Genomic DNA, 19,540 nt, shown 5'->3' with positions numbered 1-19,540 from the left:
TATTGTGGTGTACTCTAGCACATGGGAGGACCATATAGGGATATTACGTCAGGTGTTCAGTCGTTTGGATAGGGCTTCCCTCACACTGAACTTGGGTAAATGTGACTTTGGTAGAGCCACCATCACATACTTAGGGCGGCAGGTGGGACAGGGTCAGGTGCGACCTGTGGGGGCGAAAATAGCTTCCATTCTCGCATACCCTGCCCCCTCCACTAGGCGTGAGTTGCGCCGGTTCTTGGGAATGGTGGGATACTATAGAGGATTTTGTCGTAATTTCTCTTCTGTTGTACATGCTCTTACCAGCTTACTTAGTCCGAAGGTTGACTTTCTGTGGACTTCTGAGTGTCAGCATGCTTTTGAGTGTGCCAAGTCCCTTCTTTGTCATGCTCCTGTGCTGGCTGCACCTGATATGGCCTGTCCCTTTAAGTTGGAGGTTGATGCCAGCGCCGTGGGCGCTGGTGCTGTGCTTTTGCAGGAGGATGCCCAAGGGTTGGATCATCCAGTGTGTTATTTTTCACGTAAATTTGACAGTCATCAGGTAAAATATTCGACTATTGAGAAGGAAACACTGGCACTGTTACTGGCACTTCAACACTTCGAGGTCTATGTTGGATCTAGTCCTTTGCCTACTGTTGTTTACACTGATCATAATCCAGTAGTGTTTCTGTCTCGTATGTGTAACCACAATCAGAGGCTGATGCGCTGGGCTCTGTTGATGCAGGACTATAAGTTAAAGATCTGCCACAAGAAGGGCTCGGAGAACACCTTTGCGGATGCCCTGTCCAGGATGTGAGTGTGCTTGTTTTAAGTGTGTGATGTTTGAGTTTCAAACCCTGGGTTTGTGTTTTATGGGGGGGAGTGTTACGGCCTTGGGCCGTTGCGCTCCTCCTCCTTTCTTGATTTTCCATCAGGAACAGCTGTAAGCAGTCTGCCATCAGAGGCATCCTTCCTCCGTGGTTCTGGGGTTAGGCCCGCCTGCTGTCCGAGGAGCTGCTGGATTGGTCCAGGACGAGAGGACTCCTCCTACCATGCTGACGGGGAGAGCTGTCAAAGATTCAGTCACGCAGTATGTCGGCGACAGCTCGTAGGTGAAGCTGAGCTGCCCGGTGTTGTGTTGCGAAATTCTGGTGAACCTAGTGTCCGTGGGGGAGATAAACGCTAGCAATCAGCAGGTTCAGTCATATGTTCCTTGTTAGGTTAGATAGGGGTGCTGCAGCATTTGTATGGTTGAGTTACGTGAGTTGTGTACATTAGTTCCCCGTTATACCTTTTCCTTTTATTTGGTTCAACAACTGTCAGGACAGTTCGCTTTCGGTTATGTTTGGTTCTTTTAGTTCTGTAGCACCTGCTTTTTTTTCCTCTTTTGCATTTAACTCCCCCATCGTTTGTTACCTTCATGTACACCTTTTGCTTTCCAAAATAAATCACGGCCCGTCACTTTATACTTCAGTTTCCTGTTAGTTCTTTCCTTTTTTTTCTCTCTCTCTTTTGATTACCACCTGACTACCCTAGACAGTCGGGTTGTAACAGTGCAGGATGAACTTGTGAGCATAAACAGTAATAACAACTCTAACTGGATTTTTTTTTTTCAAAAAATGAATCAACAATTTGGTTTCAAAATGTGAAATGTTGGTAAAACAGTTTTCAGAAATGTGTTGTTTACAAAAGTCAGCACTATTTAGTTCATCGTCACCCACGACCACTAATGTAACACCAGGTTAGCAGGAACAGATGTGTAAAAAAGCACTCTCCAGTATAATGGTGTCCTAATTTCTATCTATCTATCTATCTATCTATCTATCTATCTATCTATCTATCTATCTATCTATCTATCTATCTATCTATCTATCTATCTATCTATCTATCTATCTAGTTTCTGGACAGCAACACTGATGTTGAGTGAATTATCATGGTGAAATAAAATAACATTAATTAAATCTAACATTCCAAACACTCGTTGCACATTTTTAAATTATTTTTTTTAGCCTGGTGCTACTAAACATCTGTTATAAAATCACTTGTTGTAATCTTATTAACTGTGACAAAAAGATCTGTTCTGTGGAGATTATTTGACAGATAAGAAAGCAGATATTTTTCTGTCCACTACAGCATCAGTATTTTACATTTAGTCAAACCAGTTTCACTTCCTGAGTGTTTTATTTCCTCTTGACGGTTGAAGTTTCTTTGCAAGTCTGTGGTTTAAAACATAATTTAAATATTGAAACCTTTGAAAGTCTTAAAGAATCCAATCTTTTACCAGCTGACTCAAACTCAAGCATTTATTTAGATTTTTATACTGTCAGTTCATTGACTATGAAGGAAATGAAATCAATCAAGAAATCTATTGTTTTTGTGTTTCCTGCATTACTATATTTTTGGAGACAATATCAATTAACTAAGTTTGATCTTCATGTCAAAAGTTAACAAAATGTTACAATATTACTCTCCTAAATCAATGAATATTTCACAGAATCTGCTGGATCAGACATGAAAAATGAAATAATGAAATAATGGAAATTTAGCCTACATTAATATCAAGGAGGAAACAGATGTTTGTTATCTGCACAGTTGTTGAAATGATGTTGAATCTCATGTTGTGCTGTTTATAGACCTGCCCTCTGATTTGACTGATGCAGGAGGAGCCTCATGGAAGCATTTTCATGTGGATTCAGTGTATTTAAAGGAAATTTCCAGACTTGAAGACATATTAGTCACATTGTGAACATGGCTGACAGACAGCTCACACTGTTGGTGGTTGCTGTGTTTGTTTGGAGTGGTGCTGAAGGTTGGAGCATAACAGAGTCTGAACCAGCAGTGAAAAGACCTGGAGAGTCCCACAGACTCACCTGTACAACATCTGGAATATCATTTAGTAGCTCCTGGATGAACTGGATCAGACAGACTCCTGGTAAAGGACTGGAATGGATCGCTTACATTAGCAGCAGTGGTAGCAGCAAATATTACTCTCAGTCAGTCCAAGGCAGGTTCACCATCTCCAGAGACAACAGCAAAGAGCAGCTGTATCTGCAGATGAACAGTCTGAAGACTGAAGATTCTGCTGTTTATTATTGTGCTCGAGACACACAGTGACTGAAGTTGGTTGAACAGGTGTACAAAAACCTACAGTCCTCATCAGACATTAAAAACATCCTCAGTGTAGATAATTCTCTCACATCTAAATATCTGTTTTGTAACCAGACATTTCTAAAGACATATTCTACATAATATTTGTGTTAATTTTAATGCAGTATTTGTAAATAAAAAAACAAATAAATAAATTAAATAAATAAATGAAAACACTCTCCAGTTTAATGGTGTCCTAATTTTTAATATAATTCAATTTAATGTAAATTTATTTTATTTTATTTTATTTTTGCACCTACCTGCCCCGGAGTTTCTGGAAGGAAATACTGATAGTCAGTGAATTATCGTGGTGAAATAAAAATTATACAGAAACTAACATTCAAAACACTCCTTACACATATTTTAAATATTTGTTTCAGTCTGGTGCTACTGTCCCCTAAATGTCTCACAGGCAGGTATTAAAAACTGATAGTTTGGAAGTAAGGAGCTAAATTTCCTCCAGTGCTCATCAGACCTTCCTCACATGAAAAACTTGATAAATAAATGAGAAACATCATTTTTGGCACCAGTGGCCTTTTAGTTGGGTTTTAAAGCCACAATTTGAATTCCTGAACATCTTATAGGCAGTTTCATGTGTGATACTGATCTTTACCTGCAGTAAAAGGCTGCATGCAGATAACAGACACTGCATTAAAGTGACAAGTCTCTGCTTTAGTCTGAATCAGTTTACATTAGAATAGTGTTACGTCCCTGAAAGCTTGGGGATGAGGTGACTCACAAATGTAGCAAAAAACTGGATAATGAGGCAGGAAAACTGATCACATAACAGAAAAGTTATTTATTTAACAAAGCGAACTTCTTAAATACAAAGCTGATCCAAAGTCCATGCACTGCACTTGGCTTTAGGCAGAACACACAAACCTGAGAAATAACGGGGAAAAAAAAGAAAAAAAACACAACCGACCTTACCTACACACAGACACACAGTAAGGAACGTAACAAAATGAACAAATAAATGCTTACGTTTCCAATACATTGTGCTGATTTGTGTGAAATTCATCACAAATCTGATGTCAATGTACTTACAGTAACTTAATTCTCTCAAAGAAACTGAACAAATCATTTTAAAGGACTCACTGATATATAAATATACTAAAAACATGGAGAGCACAGCTTAGATAAAGTAACATAAGGATTTGCAAATACACCATAAATTAAATGATATTAGAAAACTGAATCATTGACAACACAACACATTTACAGCTACCAGAAAAAAAGTTAACTCTTGTTTTATTGGTGTGAGTATAACAATATTTTTTGCTGCACTTTAACATGTGATGACATCAAAATATCATGTATGAAGTCAGGAGGTGATTTCCATGTGTGTGTTCATTCTGCAGATACAATAACTGAACAGACATTTCTATTGGCTTCTCTTGGACCAGCACTGATGCTTCATATGTTCTATGCAAACTCCATGAGCGTCCAGCTTTAAAAACATCAGACTGTCAGCAAAGTTCACAGCACATCAGTTTCACCTCAAACCATGTTGTCTGTAGCTCTACTGCTGCTCTTTGCAGCTGCATCCTGTGAGTCTCTTTGGATTCATCACAATCTATACTTCATTCTTTGCAGTATGACTTGATCATTCAACATTTTCTTTTTTCAACAGGTGTGAAGTGTGAACAGTTGACTCAGCCAGAATCTGTGACTGTGCAGCCAGGTCAACGTCTCTCCATCACCTGTCAGGTCTCTTATTCTTTGAGCAGCTACTACACAGCTTGGATCAGACAACCTGCAGGAAAAGGACTGGAATGGATTGGAATGAAATATACTGGAGGCTCACGCTACAAAGATTCACTGAAGAACAAGTTCAGTATCGAATTAGACACTTCCAGTAAAACAGTGACTCTAAATGGACAGAATATGCAGCCTGAAGACTCTGCTGTGTATTACTGTGCCAGAGACACACAGTGACACAAATGATCAGTAGACCTGAACAAAAACCCCTCAGAGCCTGAACACTGTAACATGAAGCCACCAGAGGAGGAGCCCTCAGACCAGGAATGGATTCAAACTGTTCATTCAAAGTTTAAAGTGTGTCTTTTTTGTTTGACTCACAGTATTTATGCAAAAGTACTGAGCTGGACTGAGATTAAAATGATGAAAACAAAGCATTAATAAGCCCCTCATGTTAGCAAAGTTCATATTTTAGCATCCTGGTAGCTGAGCTGTGAGTTTCTCAAAACTGGTTGTTCTGAGATTCAAATATTTAAAGTTAGCTGTGACTTCAAAGCTTTAAAACTTTACGAATGAAAACACTAAAATTAAGCACAAGATTAAAAAGGACTCTGAAGAACATGATCAGTCTCCATTGTTTTACACAGTTTATTTGTCTGATTGAACAATTTAGTTTCTTTCACTAAAAAATGTAGTCATTTTTGATGTTAAATAATGTCTTCAACGGTTGTTTCTCTTCTCTGGCATCTTGAAAACTGATCATTGTGAGGAAAATAACAGGATAATATTATGAACAATTTGTCTAGAAGTTACGTTTACTTTAATTCTTCATTTTATTCATTCCATCTTGATAAAATGCTGCAGAATTTTAATTCAGTTCCTCCTTCCTGTGAGGAGGAGTCAATGCAAATCTCAACATTTTTCCACAGCTACTTATTTATCTGCAGAGAGGAAAACAGAGTGTTGGACACTTTGTAGAAGATGATGGACTACAGGACAGGACTGCTGCTGTTAACTCTCTGCTGGGCAGGTGAAGGACTTCAACAATCCTGATTTGACACGACTCTGACATGAGTATGAACAGAATTCATTTGATGTTTTGTTCATGTGTTGGCAGGTGTTGATGGTCAGACTCTGACAGAATCTGAATCAGTGGTTAAAAGACCTGGAGAATCCCACAGACTGACCTGTACAGGATCTGGATTCACATTCAGCAGCTATAGGATGAACTGGATCAGACAGACTCCTGGTAAAGGACTGGAGTGGATCACTTTTGTGCACACAGGCAGTTCTCCTATCTATTACTCCCAGTCAGTCCAGGGTAGATTCACCATCTCCAGAGATGATTCCAGCAGTAAAGTCTATCTACAGATGAACAGCCTGAAGACTGAGGACACAGCAGTGTATTACTGTGCCAGAGAGACACAGTGAGAGACAGAAATAGAGTCGTACAAAAACTACTTCCTCTTTTAATCACCATGATGGAGACGGCAGAGTAAGGTTTAGTGACAACAGCATGAGAGAAACAAGTCGCCTTTTATAGTATCTGTTAATGAGAGACTTTGTGAATTTACAGAAGATTTTAATCTTTGAAGAAATTATAATAAAGTAATAATCAAAGTCCTAAACACATGTGGACAGAATATTGACACGCTAATGCAATAAAACAGATAGTAAATAAATTTCTATCTGCACTTAAAGAAAAGCTCAGTGAATTTATTGATGTGCAGGTTTTTGTCTTTTTTTTCTGATATTTCCTCAGAATGACAAAACAATACAACCAGTAAAAAAATGCTAATATACTTAAATTAATTATAAACCACACTGGATGATGTTCTATTTTATTTTGATCTCTGACAACCACATATACTCAGTGAAAATATGTTGAATATTGCAAACATACATATGAAAGCATGACATGCCCTAGTTTCTGTCTTAGCAAAACAATAGTTTTTGATTTTATCATGTTTTTTTAAATTTTATCTTGTCATATGTTTGCATTTTTAAGGGATTGTTTTTCATTTTTTTCCTATTTTTAATCCTACAAGGTTCCATTTTTTTTACATGATCCTGCAGCTGCTTTATTTCAGAGCTTCCATATCAAAATATAGAAAGTCTTTCATATGAACCTGCAAACTGTAAACACTTATAGTAAACTTAAGTTTGATACTATTTAGCTCATCCTGAACACTAACTTCAGTGTGCAGCAGTAGGTGTAGTACAGAAAATATGGAAATGACTGGATGAATATATAAACGCTGCTGTTAATAAATAAACAAATAAAAAGACTTCAGTGATATTTTTGAATGCATTAAACACCAAAAGTGTGTCATAAATTTGATTTGAAAGCATGATAAATACACTGTTAATATGCCCCAAATAAAGCAACAATCCTAGTCATCTGCATGGACCCCTTTTATCATAATTATTCCAAATTTAATTTATCAAAATGATAATTTTCTGTATTTGTGACAAACATGTATAAATGCAGGATGAACTTATTAGCATTAACAGTAACAACAACCCTAACTGTTTGCATTTCTAAAAAAATGAATCAACAATTTGGTTTCAAAATGTGAAATGTCGTGAAAACGTTTGCAGAAATGTGTTGTTTTCAAATGTCAGGACTATTTAGTTCATCTTCACCAATGACCACTAATGTAAAACCAGGTTAGCAGGAACAGATTTGTAAAAAAAATATCAGTCTCCAGTATCATTGTGTCCTAATTTATTTATTTACTTTTTTTCTTTTTTTGCATCTGTCTGTCCAGGAGTTTCTGAACAGAAACACTGATATTGAATGAATTATCATGGTGAAATAAAATAATACTTAAACTCACATTCCAAACACTCCTTACACATTATTAAATGATTTTTTTTAGCTTGGTGCTACTAAACATCTTTTATGAAATCATTTGTTGTAATCTCCTTAAAAGTGACAATAAGATCTGTTCTGTGGACATTATTTGACAGATAAGAAAGCAGATATTTTCCTGTCCACTACAGCATCAGCATTTTACATTTAGTCAAACCAGTTTCAGTTCCTGAGTGTTTAATTTCCTCTTGATGCTTGAAGTTTCTCTGCAAGTCTGTGCCTTAAACCATAATTTAAATACTAAAATCTCTGACGATCGTAAAGAATCCAGTCCTTCAACCAGCTGAAACCAATTCAAGATTTCATTTAGATTTTCATGCTGTCAGTTCATTGACTATGAAGTCAATGAGATCAATCAAGAAATCTATAGAGTTTGCTTTTTTCTGCAATATAATATTTTTCAGGACTATAAAATATCTAAATTATCTAGTAAAGTTTTGTCTTCATTTCAAAAATCAACAAAATGTAACTGTGTAACTCACCAAAATAAACAAATATTTAACAGAATCTATTGAATGAGACATCAAAGATCAAGAAAAATTAAATAATGAAAATTCATGCTACTCTAATATCGTGGAGGAAACAGATGTTTTTTAGCTGCTGAGTTGTTGAAATGATGTTGAATCTCATGTTGTGCTGTTTCTAGACCTGCCCTCTGATTTGACTGATGCAGGAGGAGCCTCATGGAAGCATTTTCATGTGGATTCAGTGTATTTAAAGGAAATTTCCAGACTTGAAGACATATTACTCACATTGTGAACATGGCTGACAGACAGCTCACACTGTTGGTGGTTGCTGTGTTTGTTTGGAGTGGTGCTGAAGGTTGGAGCATAACAGAGTCTGAACCAGCAGTGAAAAGACCTGGAGAGTCCCACAGACTCACCTGTACAACATCTGGAATATCATTTAGTAGCTACTGGATGAACTGGATCAGACAGACTCCTGGTAAAGGACTGGAATGGATCACTACTGAGACTCAAGATAGTAGCAACAAATATTACTCTCAGTCAGTCCAAGGCAGGTTCATCATCTCCAGAGACAACAGCAAAGAGCAGCTGTATCTGCAGATGAACAGCCTGAAGACTGAAGATTCTGCTGTTTATTATTGTGCTCGAGACACACAGTGACTGAAGTTGTGTTAGCAGCTGTACAAAAACCTACAGTCCTCATCAGACATGAAAAATATCTTCAGTTTAGATAATTCTCTCACACCTAAACATCCTTTTTTTAAAAATCAGTGACATTTCAATTGTTTTTTAAAGGCATATCTAAGAAATAACTGTTTCTAAAGATAAATTTTGATCACATATTCAATATCTTGTCACTGAAACTGCTTGTCAAATTGTTGCCTCTGAACTTGAACAAACAATTTGTAAAAATGCAGTCTCCAGTATATGCTGTCCTAATTTACTGGGTTCTTTTTGCATCTACCTGTCCAGGACTGTCTGAAAAACAATACTGTTGAATGAATTATCATGATGCAATAAAATAATACTGAAACTAACACTCCAGACACTCCTGACATATTTTTTTATTTTTTATTTTTTTGCCTGTTGTGACCATCCCCTAAATGTCTCATTGGCAGGTAGTAAAAAGTGCCTGAACACTTTCAACATGAAACCACCAGAGGAGGAGCACTCAGACCATGAATGATTTTAAGAACAGAACATTGTTATTTTTTTTTTATTTATTCTAAATTTGGTCGATTAAAAATCAATCGATAACCGAGAAAGGATTAAATCAGTTTTCTCAGGTAAAAAGCACATATAACATTAAAAGTAATCATCTGAAAACATGCTACATGCACAATAAACATGGGTTACAGAATATTAACGGTGGTTGGTCTTTTAGTTTTCATGGCTGCAAACTTGTTGTTCATTGATTCTTTGTGATAATATTTATTTAACACAAACTTTCAGTAAATGTTTGCAGAAACAGCAGCTAAAGTTGAGTGAGTCTAAAAAAAGCATCAAGTGTGAGGGAGACGAAGACAGAGAACAGATAAAGTCAAACTTCTATCGTCTCCAGTTAGTCCAACATTAAGGCTTCATGTGTTTGATTCTATGCAAACTCACTGAGCTTCCTTCCTACTCAGCTATAAAAACCTCACACCAGGATGTGGAGTGAATTTAACTGAACATCTGTCTCAACAGAAACCATGTTGTCTGTAACTCTGCTGCTGCTGTTGGCAGCTGGATCCTGTGAGTCTCTTCTGATGTGTCGTAGTCAACAGTTCTTCTTTAGCAGCAACTTAATCATTTGTCATAAAATCTGTTTTTCTGTTGACAGGTGTGAAGTGTGAACAGTTGACTCAGCCAGAATCTGTGACTGTGTATTATGGGACTGTGTATTATGGGATTGCTACACCATTAGCCGTTAGCATGACTCGTAGCTAACGTTAGCTCTGGTGCTAACAGCAACATGTTTTACATTGAGGTGATACCGTCAGCTTGAAGTGCTGCAGTGATCAGAACACTCTTTGTTGTACAATTTGCACACAACCAGGCTTTTATCCAAGCTGCCATCGGGAATTTTTAAAAGGAAACTTTCTGCTCAATCTCATCTTCCTTCAACGTTCACCAGTGCCTGACTTCACTCAGTACTTCCTGTGCTTCTTCTTCATGGCTACAAACAGACTTCAGGTTCATTACCGCCACCTACTGGGCTGGAGTGTTCATCAGAGTTACCGGTGTGCCAGAAATGAGGGAACTGAGGAGGGTGCAACTAATTGCGTTATGTTCAATGCGTTATTTTAGCTGTAATTAATTAATCGAAATTAACGCGTTAAAGGCCCAGCCCTAATAAATACTTAAGTTTCCAATACATTGTGCTGATTTGTGCGAAATCACAAATCTGATGTCGATTTACTTACAGGGAATTAATTCTCTTAAAGAAACTATACAAATCATTTTAAATGACCCATTGATATATAAATATACTAAAAACACAGAGAACAAAGCTGATATGAAGTAACATAAGTGTATGAAAATACACAAGAAATTACACATATTAGAAAACTGAATCATTGACAACACAACACATTTATAGTTTCCAGAAATAGAAAAATTAACAGTTGTTTTATTGGTGTAAGTAGAGCAATATTTTATGCTGCACTTTAACATGTGATGACATTAAAATATCATGTATGAAGTCAGGAGGTGATTTCCATGTGTGTGTTCATTCTGCAGATACAATAACTGAACAGACATTTCTATTGGCTTCTCTTGGACCAGCACTGATGCTTCATATGTTCTATGCAAACTCCATGAGCGTCCAGCTTTAAAAACATCAGACTGTCAGCAAAGTTCACAGCACATCAGTTTCACCTCAAACCATGTTGTCTGTAGCTCTACTGCTGCTCTTTGCAGCTGCATCCTGTGAGTCTCTTTGGATTCATCACAATCTATACTTCATTCTTTGCAGTATGACTTGATCATTCAACATTTTCTTTTTTCAACAGGTGTGAAGTGTGAACAGTTGACTCAGCCAGAATCTGTGACTGTGCAGCCAGGTCAACGTCTCTCCATCACCTGTCAGGTCTCTTATTCTTTGAGCAGCTACTACACAGCTTGGATCAGACAACCTGCAGGAAAAGGACTGGAATGGATTGGAATGAAATATACTGGAGGCTCATACTACAAAGATTCACTAAAGAACAAGTTCAGTATCGAATTAGACTCTTCCATCAACACAGTGACTCTAAATGGACAGAATATGCAGCCTGAAGACTCTGCTGTGTATTACTGTGCCAGAGACACACAGTGACACAAATGATCAGTAGACCTGAACAAAAACCCCTCAGAGCCTGAACACTGTAACATGAAGCCACCAGAGGAGGAGCCTTCAGACCAGGAATGATTTTAAGAATAGAACACTGCTATTCTTGTCATTTTAATTGAATTGACACAGCAACTCTTTCTTCAGCAGTGGATACAGAATGATCCAGTTCTTATTACACTTTTGGTTTATTATATTTGTGGAGGAAGGAGTCCAGGTCCTGCATCCTTTCAGGTTGGTAAATGGGCCTGTTGTTGTTCCTGCATCCAAACTGTGGAACAATCCACCTTTTAAAGTCATTAGTGGCTTTTAAATATCTTAAATAATCTTGGAGGCCTTTGTGAATGATTAATATGTGGCTTTGCTTCATGATCTCTTCATAGCTTTTCTTCTGTTTTATGACCTGATTGTTTTCTGCTCAGTGATGTTTATTTATTTCTTCTCTGACTGATTTCATGACCTTTGTCTAATTGTCACTCATATTAACTGACAAAAATATTTATTTCAATAATTTCATTCCTGTTGAACATGTTGTAATTTTGCAGAAAAGTGCAATATAAATAAAGTTAATTACTAAATATATTATTACTCCAAATTTGAGTACTTTAAAACTTTCACATTTTTGTTGTATTTTTCTTTTTGGAGCAACAGGGACTAACATTGCTCTTTTTTTCTGATCATATAGACAAATCATTTTAAAAGGGGTTCATTGATCGATAAATTCACTAAAAGCATGGAGAGTATAGCTTATATAAAATAACATAAGGATTTGCAAATACACAAGAAACTACACGATATTAGAAAAATGAATCATTGACAGCACAACACATTTGTAGTTTCCAGAAATAGAAAAGATAACAGTTGCTTTATTGATGTAAGTAGAACAATATTTTATCTTGTCATTTGTTTGCATTTCTAAGCAACTGTTATTATTTCATTTGTTGTTTTTCATCTTACAAGGTTTCATTCTTTTTCAATGATCCTGCAGCTGCTTTATTTCAGAGCTTCCAAATGAAACTATTTAAGGCTTTTCTTATGAACCTGCAACCTGTAACCAGCTACAACACATTAGCATTTTAGACTACTTAGACTGTATTTACTCAATACATTTGTTGTTTTTGTTATTTTTCTGCTTTATCATAGTTTTTGAGACTTCATTAATTAAATAAGTTTTGTCTTCATGACAAAAATCAACAACAGGTTACAGTGTAACTCACTTAAATCAATAAATATTTCAAAGAATCTGCTGGATGAGACATCAAAAATGAAAAATAAAATAATGAAAATGTACATTACTCTAACGTCATGGAGGAAACAGATGTTTTTTAGCTGCTGAGTTGTTGAAATGATGTTGAATCTCATGTTGTGCTGTTTATAGACCTGCCCTCTGATTTGACTGATGCAGGAGGAGCCTCATGGAAGCATTTTCATGTGGATTCAGTGTATTTAAAGGAAATTTCCAGACTTGAAGACATATTAGTCACATTGTGAACATGGCTGACAGACAGCTCACACTGTTGGTGGTTGCTGTGTTTGTTTGGAGTGGTGCTGAAGGTTGGAGCATAACAGAGTCTGAACCAGCAGTGAAAAGACCTGGAGAGTCCCACAGACTCACCTGTACAACATCTGGAATATCATTTAGTAGCAACTGGATGAACTGGATCAGACAGACTCCTGGTAAAGGACTGGAATGGATCGCGACTGATGCACTCAGCAGTGGCAAATTCTACTCTCAGTCAGTTCAAGGCAGGTTCATCATCTCCAGAGACAACAACAAAGAGCAGCTGTATCTGCAGATGAACAGCCTGAAGACTGAAGATTCTGCTGTTTATTATTGTGCTCGAGACACACAGTGACTGAAGTTGGTTGAACAGCTGTACAAAAACCTACAGTCCTCATCAGACATGAAAAACATCCTCAGTTTAGATAATTCTCTCATATATAAACGTCTTTTTTTTCAAAAAATAATCAGTAACATTTCAATTGTTTTTTAAAGGCATATCTAAGAAATAACTGTTTCTAAACATAAATTTTAATCACAAATTCAATTTCTTGTCACTGAAGCTGCTTGTCAAATTGTTGCCTCTTAACTTGAACAAACAATTTGTAAAAATGCAGTCTCCAGTATATGCTGTCTGAATTTATTGGGTTCTTTTTGTATCTACCTGTCCAGCAGTGTCTGAAAAGCAATACTGTTGAATGAATTATCATGATGCAATAAAATAATACTGAAACTAACATTTCAAACACTCCCTACATTTTTTTTCTTGGCCTGTTGTGACTGTCTCCTAAATGCTAAATGTCTCACAGGCAGATAGTAAAAAGTGTCTGAACCCTTGTAGCATGAAGCCACTACAGGAGGAGCCCTCAGACCAGGAATGATTTTAACAACACACTGCTATTATTTTTTTTCAATTTCATTTAATTCATATTACAACACCTTTCCAGCTTCTCTTTCTTTGAAGTGGTAAAGCCAGAACATTTATTCTAATATTGGTTTCATTTAAAATCAACATTTCGTGTTTGCTCATTAACCATCAGTCATATACAATCAGAACTTCTTGTGTGCAGCCTCAGATTCCATGAACATGTGAACAAATTGTGTATTAAAAGGTTTTTCATCATTCTGAAGAGTGAAGCTGAAGCATTCTAATCAAGCTGTCAGGGTTTTTAATTCTGTGCATTAAGAGGCCCAGCAAACATTCTGACTCTGAAGTGTAGTTGAAATGATTTTGAATATCAGCTCACAAAGTTGTTGCTGTCTTAACTGGTTGAGAGGGAAACCTGCAAGTTATCTCAACCTGTTTGAAGGAGTTGTGCTGTAGACCTGCCATCGATGTTGTTTGAATGTTAACTCTTTATACATCACATTATAATCATTATAATCAGAACAAATATCTGTCACAAATAACCACAATGTGGAGCAGAAAATGTAACTTCCACAGACAATTAAATTTCCAGACAAACACAAATCACAAGTTCATCTGGTCTGAATCAAAACTGTCATTGCACGTTCTAAAGGTTTACAGTTAGTCTGATGATAAAGTCTAATATCCAGTTTGATGCATCCTGTGAGGAGGAGTCAATGCAAAACTTGTATATCTAATTTCCAGCTCTACATATGTGGCTGCAGAGAGTGAGACAGAGCAGTGGACTCACAGTTTACCAAGATGAGCTTCAGCGTTGGACTGCTGCTTTTAACTCTCTGCTGGGCCGGTGAGAAACTATTCACACATCTGAATCTGGCCTCAACAAATCACAAACTCACAACTATTTTCTCTTTGTCTTGACAGGTGTTGAAGCCCAGACTCTGATACAATCTGGATCAGCAGTTAAAAGACCTGGAGAATCTCACAGACTCACCTGTACAGCCTCTGGAGTCACAATCAGTGGTTTTACTATGCACTGGATCAGACAGACTCCTGGAAAAGGACTGGAGTGGATCTCTTATATTAGCAGCGGTGGCAGCACTCAATACTCTCAGTCAGTTCAAGGTCGATTTACCAGCTCCAGAAACAACAACGTCCTGCAGGTGTATCTGCAGATGAACAGTTTGAAGACTGAAGATTCTGCTGTTTATTATTGTGCTCGAGAGACACAGTGACTGAAGTTGTGTTAGCAGCTGTACAAAAACCTGCAGTAGTCGTCTCTTTGAGTGATACAGCTCATGTATGAAGGATTCTTTCTATATTTTTTATTCTTTATTATATAAATATGATGCATTTTACACTGATATTTAAAAAAACATTCATATTTCACTTTACACAGCTTTTTTAAAATATGTATGTGTTTGCAGACAAGTTCTTTAGAAAAAGGTAAATGATATTTTATTTGAATCATTAAACCTATTAATAAACAATGTACAAGACCAACAACTGGTCCATAAAGAAGTCTGAAAACAGACTCTGTTTGCTGACAGTAAACACATTTCTACTGACTGATGACAATATTGTCTATAATATATCTGCTGTCTACATTAGATCATAACATGTGAGTGAAAAGAATGTTGACCTTGATGTTGTTTGGATGGAGCTAAATGTAAAAAGATTTTTCATGACTGAAGAAAATGTATTGATGTATTAATCAAACCACCGGTGTGTTTTATTTAAGAAACAAAGACAAATGTTGTGTTCATATTAACATACTACCAAATAATAAGAATAATACAAAAAGAGAAATATTACAAATAGACATTTAATTTGAACAATATGTCAGAAATAAATAAATAATTTAATTTCTAAGACAACCACACACTGATTAATGTGAAATATGTTGCTTCATATCAGCTAATACATGTTTTTCTGGGATTTGTTGCACATTCAGTTCACAAGCTGCAGTTCTTCTCTGCAACCTTCAAGTTTATCTGAGTCTGTAAATATCTGCAAAGACTGAAACCATTAAAATGAGTTCATGCAAACACTTGCTAAACCTTTTTTTAATGTAGGTGTTATTTACATGATACTGGATGGTGTCACTTCCTTGTGTGCACGAAATAATTTCTAAAAAATTGCTGCATTCAGAAACATCCTATACACTGTTTCTGTGACTGAGAAAGGAGTAAATCAGTTTTTCTCAGGTAAAAAGCACATATAGCATCAAAAGTAGTTCCTAATCATCTGAAAACATGCTAACTGCACGATAAACATGGGTTACAGAATATTAATGGTGGTTGGTCTTTTAGCTTTCATGGTTGCAAACTTGTTGTTCATTGATTCTTTGTGATAATATTTATTTAACACAAATTTTCAGTAAATGTTTGCAGAAAAAACAGCCTCAGTTGAGTGACTTTGAAATAAAAAGCATCAAATGTGAGGGAGACGAAGACAGAGAACAGATAAAGTCAAACTCTTCTATCGTCTCCAGTTAGTCCAACATTCAGGCTTCATGTGTTTGATTCTATGCAAACTCACTGAGCTTCCTTCCTACTCAGCTATAAAAACCTCACACCAGGATGTGGAGTGAATTTAACTGAACATCTGTCTCAACAGAAACCATGTTGTCTGTAACTCTGCTGCTGCTGTTGGCAGCTGGATCCTGTGAGTCTCTTCTGATGTGTCGTAGTCAACAGTTCTTCTTTAGCAGCAACTTAATCATTTGTCATAAAATCTGTTTTTCTGTTGACAGGTGTGAAGTGTGAACAGTTGACTCAGCCAGAATCTGTGACTGTGCAGCCAGGTCAACGTCTCTCCATCACCTGTCAGGTCTCTTATTCTGTGAACAGCTACTGACACAGCTTGGATCAGACAACCTGCAGGAAAAGGACTGGAGTGGATTGGACAAAGAGTTAGTACCACGACATACTATAAAGATTCACTGAAGAACAAGTTCAGTATCGAATTAGACTCTTCCAGCAAAACAGTGACTCTAAATGGACAGAATATGCAGCCTGAAGACTCTGCTGTGTATTACTGTGCCAGAGACACACAGTGACACAAATGATCAGTAGACCTGAACAAAAACCCCTCAGAGCCTGAACACTGTAACATGAAGCCACCAGAGGAGGAGCCCTCAGACCAGGAATGAATTCAAACTGTTCATTCAAAGTTTAAAATGTGTCTTCTTTGTTTGACTCACAGTATTTAAAGCACTGAGCTGGACTGAGATTAAAATGATGAAAACAAAGCATTAATAAGCCCCTCATGTTAGCAAAGTTCATATTTTAGCATCCTGGTAGCTGAACTGTGAGTTTCTCAAAACTGGTTGTTCTCAGATTCAAATATTTAAAGTTAGCGGCGACTTCAAAGCTTTAAAATTCTACATATAAAAACAAAAGAATTAGGCACCAGTTTAATTTATATAAACTAATTAAATTTAGTTGGCAAAAATTAATTTTAAAAATGGCTGAACCATTGCTTCACACATGTAAAATATTTTTGCACTAAGAACAGTATTGTCTACTTTTTGCACTGTATCCTCATTCTAGCAATTGATATGTTGCACTCCTGTGAATATATATTTGTTTGTAGATGCGTAAATATCTGCAAAAGAATATATATTCACAGGAATATATATTAATAATATATCATATTATTAATTTATATTATTGTTATCATTGATTCCACAGTTATTTTATTATTCTCTTTTCCTTATTCCTGGAGTGACACCAACAGCCAAAACCACATTCTTTGTTTGTTGTGTCCATACTTGGCCATTAAAGCTGATTCTGATAGAAACAACAACAACAACAACAACAACAACAACAATAATAATAATTATTATTATTATCATCATCATCATCATCATCATCATCATCATTATTATTATTATTATTGTTGTATTTCTGACTGAACAATATTGTTCCATCGACTGGAAAATGTGTCATTACAACATCCATGTAAAGTCATTTTTGATGTTTAAATAATGTCCTCAACGGTTGTTTCTGTTCTCTGGCATCTTGAAAACTGATCATTGTGAGGAAAATAACAGGAGAATATTATGAACTGATTTGTTCAGAAATTATGTTTTCTTCAATTATTCTTATGTTTTATATTTTTTAGATAATCCTGAACTCTAACTTCAGTGTGCAGCAGTAGGTGTAGTACAGAAAATATGGAAATAACTAGATGAATACATGAAATGCTGCTGTTAATAAATAAACAAATAAAAAGACTTCACTCATATTTTTGAATCTGTTAAACAGTATATATGTCATAAGTGTGTCTTAAAGATTTGAAAGCATGTTAAATACACAGTTAATATGCCCTAAATAAAGCAACGATCCTAGTCGTCTGCATGGACCCCTTTTATCATAATTACTCCAAATATAATTTATCAAAATGATAATTTTCTGTATTTGTGAAAAACATGTATAAGTGCATGTTACGGCCTTGGGCCGTTGCGCTCCTCCTCCTTTCTTGATTTTCCATCAGGAACAGCTGTAAGCAGTCTGCCATCAGAGGCATCCTTCCTCCGTGGTTCTGGGGTTAGGCCCGCCTGCTGTCCGAGGAGCTGCTGGATTGGTCCAGGACGAGAGGACTCCTCCTACCATGCTGACGGGGAGAGCTGTCAAAGATTCAGTCACGCAGTATGTCGGCGGCAGCTCGTAGGTGAAGCTGAGCTGCCCGGTGTTGTGTTGCGAAATTCTGGTGAACCTAGTGTCCGTGGGGGAGATAAACGCTAGCAATCAGCAGGTTCAGTCATATGTTCCTTGTTAGGTTAGATAGGGGTGCTGCAGCATTTGTATGGTTGAGTTACGTGAGTTGTGTACATTAGTTCCCCGTTATACCTTTTCCTTTTATTTGGTTCAACAACTGTCAGGACAGTTCGCTTTCGGTTATGTTTGGTTCTTTTAGTTCTGTAGCACCTGCTTTTTTTTCCTCTTTTGCATTTAACTCCCCCATCGTTTGTTACCTTCATGTACACCTTTTGCTTTCCAAAATAAATCACGGCCCGTCACTTTATACTTCAGTTTCCTGTTAGTTCTTTCCTTTTTTTTCTCTCTCTCTTTTGATTACCACCTGACTACCCTAGACAGTCGGGTTGTAACAAGTGGGGGCTCGTCCCTTCTGGAGTTGGCCAGGCTGTGATTTTTTTTGGAGGGGGGGGGGTTATTGTGCGGCGAGTATGGCAGCTGTATTCAGGTGGGATCAGTTTGTGGCCGGCCCCTCTCTCGAGCTGCTTGGGTGCTGCCGCAAGTGTGATTTGCAGCAGATTGCCGAGCATTTCGGCATTGATATTCCGAAGCAAACAGTCAAACGTGAACTGAAGGCTATCGTTGCAGGTGGGCTGGTGGAAATGGGTGTGATTAAGGTGTCTGCGTCTGCTGTCCCTGCTGTGATGGAACATGGCTCCCTGGATGTGGGAAGCTCTAAGGATGAGGAGGTGCCTCAAACTTCCTCAGTTCGGATACTGTATTAATGTCAGCTCTTTCAGGTGAAGCACCTGCGGAGCCGTCGGTGAGGGACACTCCCGCATCTTCGTCTGAGCAGGCTGAGCCGATGAGGCTATATGCTTCGGAGCCTCTCCCTGACGATGGGTCTCTTCCAGTGACATGCGATCAGTTATGCGCGGCTCAGAGGGCTGATCCAACATTGCACAAATGTTTCTCCAGTGTGGTAAGTGCTG

At 37.2% G+C, this 19,540-nt stretch overlaps 1 pseudogene and 5 gene segments (V, D, J or C); all 6 read left to right on the top strand.

Moving 5' to 3' along the window:
• Positions 1–4,536: 4,536 nt before the first annotated feature.
• Positions 4,537–5,061, top strand: LOC118471181 (Ig heavy chain V region XIG14-like). The segment is given in 2 exon segments: positions 4,537–4,673; positions 4,757–5,061. Coding segments are annotated over 2 exon segments (348 nt in total).
• A 744-nt stretch (positions 5,062–5,805) lies between these two features.
• LOC129348393 (immunoglobulin heavy variable 3-48-like) lies at positions 5,806–6,255 on the top strand. The segment is given in 2 exon segments: positions 5,806–5,854; positions 5,942–6,255. Coding segments are annotated over 2 exon segments (363 nt in total).
• Positions 6,256–10,939: 4,684 nt separating this feature from the next.
• On the top strand, positions 10,940–11,479 carry LOC129348395 (Ig heavy chain V region 5A-like). The segment is given in 2 exon segments: positions 10,940–11,076; positions 11,160–11,479. Coding segments are annotated over 2 exon segments (348 nt in total).
• Positions 11,480–12,969: 1,490 nt separating this feature from the next.
• On the top strand, positions 12,970–13,332 carry LOC129348392 (immunoglobulin heavy variable 3-30-3-like). The segment is given in 1 exon segment: positions 12,970–13,332. A coding segment is annotated over 1 exon segment (363 nt).
• A 797-nt stretch (positions 13,333–14,129) lies between these two features.
• Positions 14,130–15,826, top strand: LOC129348397 (Ig heavy chain V region 914-like). The segment is given in 2 exon segments: positions 14,130–14,692; positions 14,770–15,826. Coding segments are annotated over 2 exon segments (357 nt in total).
• A 643-nt stretch (positions 15,827–16,469) lies between these two features.
• LOC129348396 (probable non-functional immunoglobulin heavy variable 3-38-3) lies at positions 16,470–17,118 on the top strand (annotated as a pseudogene).
• The last annotated feature ends 2,422 nt before the right edge of the window (positions 17,119–19,540 follow it).

This window comes from Amphiprion ocellaris, unplaced genomic scaffold (assembly GCF_022539595.1).
Source record: "Amphiprion ocellaris isolate individual 3 ecotype Okinawa unplaced genomic scaffold, ASM2253959v1 Aocel_unscaffolded132, whole genome shotgun sequence".
NCBI lineage: Eukaryota > Metazoa > Chordata > Actinopteri > Pomacentridae > Amphiprion > Amphiprion ocellaris.
This window is presented reverse-complemented; position numbering and strand designations above follow the sequence as displayed.